At 45.8% G+C, this 2,477-nt stretch overlaps 1 protein-coding gene across 1 annotated transcript in view; it reads left to right on the plus strand.

Annotated features, from left to right (window-relative positions):
* Nucleotides 1-2,477, plus strand: part of ARX (aristaless related homeobox) — an 11,045-nt gene that overhangs the window by 5,775 nt on the left and 2,793 nt on the right. The window contains exon 5 of the mRNA XM_015596404.1: nucleotides 2,422-2,474. Within this exon, the coding sequence (XP_015451890.1) occupies nucleotides 2,422-2,474 (53 nt within the window). The remainder of the gene's footprint in view (nucleotides 1-2,421; nucleotides 2,475-2,477) is intronic.

Raw genomic sequence — 2,477 nt, forward strand, 5'->3', positions numbered from 1 at the left:
AACCAATCCTGACTGACTTCTTCTGATTGAAATAATGGGATGGAGCATGGATTTGGTTGTTAGACAAATCCGCTCAGCTCCAAGCAGGTATTTGGCTGCGATTAAGTCTCCAATCGGGCTTCATAAAAGCCCACTTAGTGCTAGAACAAACAGGGCCATTTGAAGGCAAAATGCTGTTTGATTTCCCCTCCGCCCGCACAAGGAGCTGGCTAATGCTATTTGATTTCCCATTTTTTATAGCAATGAGCCCACATTGATCTAATAGGGAGTGAGTGCAATGCTATTAAAGGTGTTTGCAGCCCCATACCAGAGTGCATTTCCGAACCTAGGCCTCATAACCAAAGAGACGATCAACACTGGGCAGCCCCGACGGCCAACAGAAAACAGATGTCCCTGAGTTAGGAGCTGAGTGAATCACTTTACAGTCAAAATCAAGCGCTGATAAAGCACAATAAATTCCATATGGCTCATTTAATACACAACAGCTTTTTGCATTAGAGGGCTAATGATGAGGCCTGTCCCCTCCTTTCTGTTGACACATTTCTCCATTGTCAAACAGAGATGTGACAGCAACTCCGTATTTTCAGCTCAGGGGAACGAGTCGTGGGAAAGTTAAATAACTTTAAAAAAAAAAAAGGAGAACGCCCCCTCCCCTTCTCCTCTCTCTGTATTCACTGGAGAAGATGTAATTAAGTGAATATGAATTATTAGAGTCCTTTCGTTTACCTTTGGGGGGCCTCAGAGGTATTAATTCAATAATGAGGAATTGCAGGGGGACATCTTGATAATTGCAGTTGAGCCAGAGAGACGATCCATCTGTAAAAAGGTTTCCACGTTCTTTAAAGGCATTCTGCCCGCACTGTCCCCCTCCCTTACTCCTTTCACTGACCTCCAGGAGTGGCGGATATTCTCGTCTAGACAGATTTGGATACACAAAAGCTGCCCACCCAGCCTGGTCCCATCTAGTCTTACTTTTTCAAGCCTCCGGATTTCCACACCAGAGTGTTTCTGCAGTTCACAAATAGATTATTTGAGGGCTGTGGAATGTTATGGATGGCTCCCTTTACAGCAGAATTTTAAGTAATCGACTGATTTGGATTCTCCATTTTTCTTGCCCAGCGTGGCTGTCTAGAAGTCAAGCCAAGCTTAGATACTAGTGCTAGTAATGACAGCCCCCAGTGTGTATATTTGAAAGACATGGATGTCTTTAAAACATTTTTAAAACATATTCCTCTGGGATCATTTACATTATATTTTAATATAACTCTGTATAGCCCTGGAGTTCATTCTTAATTTTTAGACTTGTGTGCAGGCATAAACCCAGCCCTAAAAATATTAATGCCTTCAGGGGAGAAGGAGCATATCTTAGCCGTGGGTGTGATGAGCAGGTCACATAAAATAATTTCATGCTCCTGGGAGTTATTTTTAGACTATGGTAGCTGCCACATTTCAGGTAAAGGTCTCTACTAAAACTGCTTTCTATTAACAATTAGGAAGATACCTTGTGCTGAAAACCTCCCCCAAGCCTAGAACTATCTTATTTAAATAACCTATTTAAACCACATCCCCCAAAGAAATAAAGGACCTGTTAGCTCTGAAGATATGGAAAGTTGACAGGTATCCTGCACTCTGATTTCTATATATCCAGGTCACTGCTGCATACCTGGTGTACGCAGTCAGTGTCTTCCTGGGCAGGACTGGGCCCACCATGGAGCCCCTGCAGATAGCAGGCTGCGTGCCCGGTATTTTATTTCATGAGGAACAGACCCTTAAAATGTATGCTTGTTCAGAAACTGCGGTTGGCATTGCTTCCCTCCCTCCCAAACCCCAGAACCCAGCCTAGTGCTCTAGGTGTTCGATAAATGTTTTTGGAAAGAATAAATGAACCGCCTCCCCATTCCCTTTTAAATACAGAGCAGGGATTTTGCCAGCTCTTGGGTGAACTAGCGAAGCAGGGGAAAGTAGCTGATGTGCAGCAAAAAGCTGAATAGGAGTTTCCACCTGCCTTATTTTACTCCTTCCTCAGAAGAGACTTATGAGTACAGGTTTATTACCCCCATTTTACAGATTAGAAAACTGAGATTGAGAGGTTTAAGTGACCTGCCTAAAGACGCACAGCAAGCAAATGGCAGCGCAGACATTTAAACCTTGGTTTCTCCATCTCTAAATACACCGAACCATTTTCCTTAAACTTGATAAGAACTAGGCTAGTTGAAATACCCACTGGAAAGGGTTTGCTACTGGCTTTAAGTTTGGTCCCGGAGGTGTCCTTGAACAACCGGAGGCCAGAGAGGGCCGAGGTGGGCGCAGGCCGCAGTGGAAAGGAGGCCGGGCCCGCAATGAGGGAGACGGGCGGGGACGCGCCCCGAGCACCCGCGGGGCCAAGACCCGCGCCGACCCCGGGCTATCTCTGCCTTGCAGGTCTGGTTCCAGAACCGTCGGGCGAAGTGGCGCAAGCGGGAGAAGGCAGGCGCGCA

Source organism: Pteropus alecto, unplaced genomic scaffold, assembly GCF_000325575.1.
Source record: "Pteropus alecto unplaced genomic scaffold, ASM32557v1 scaffold659, whole genome shotgun sequence".
Lineage (NCBI taxonomy): Eukaryota > Metazoa > Chordata > Mammalia > Chiroptera > Pteropodidae > Pteropus > Pteropus alecto.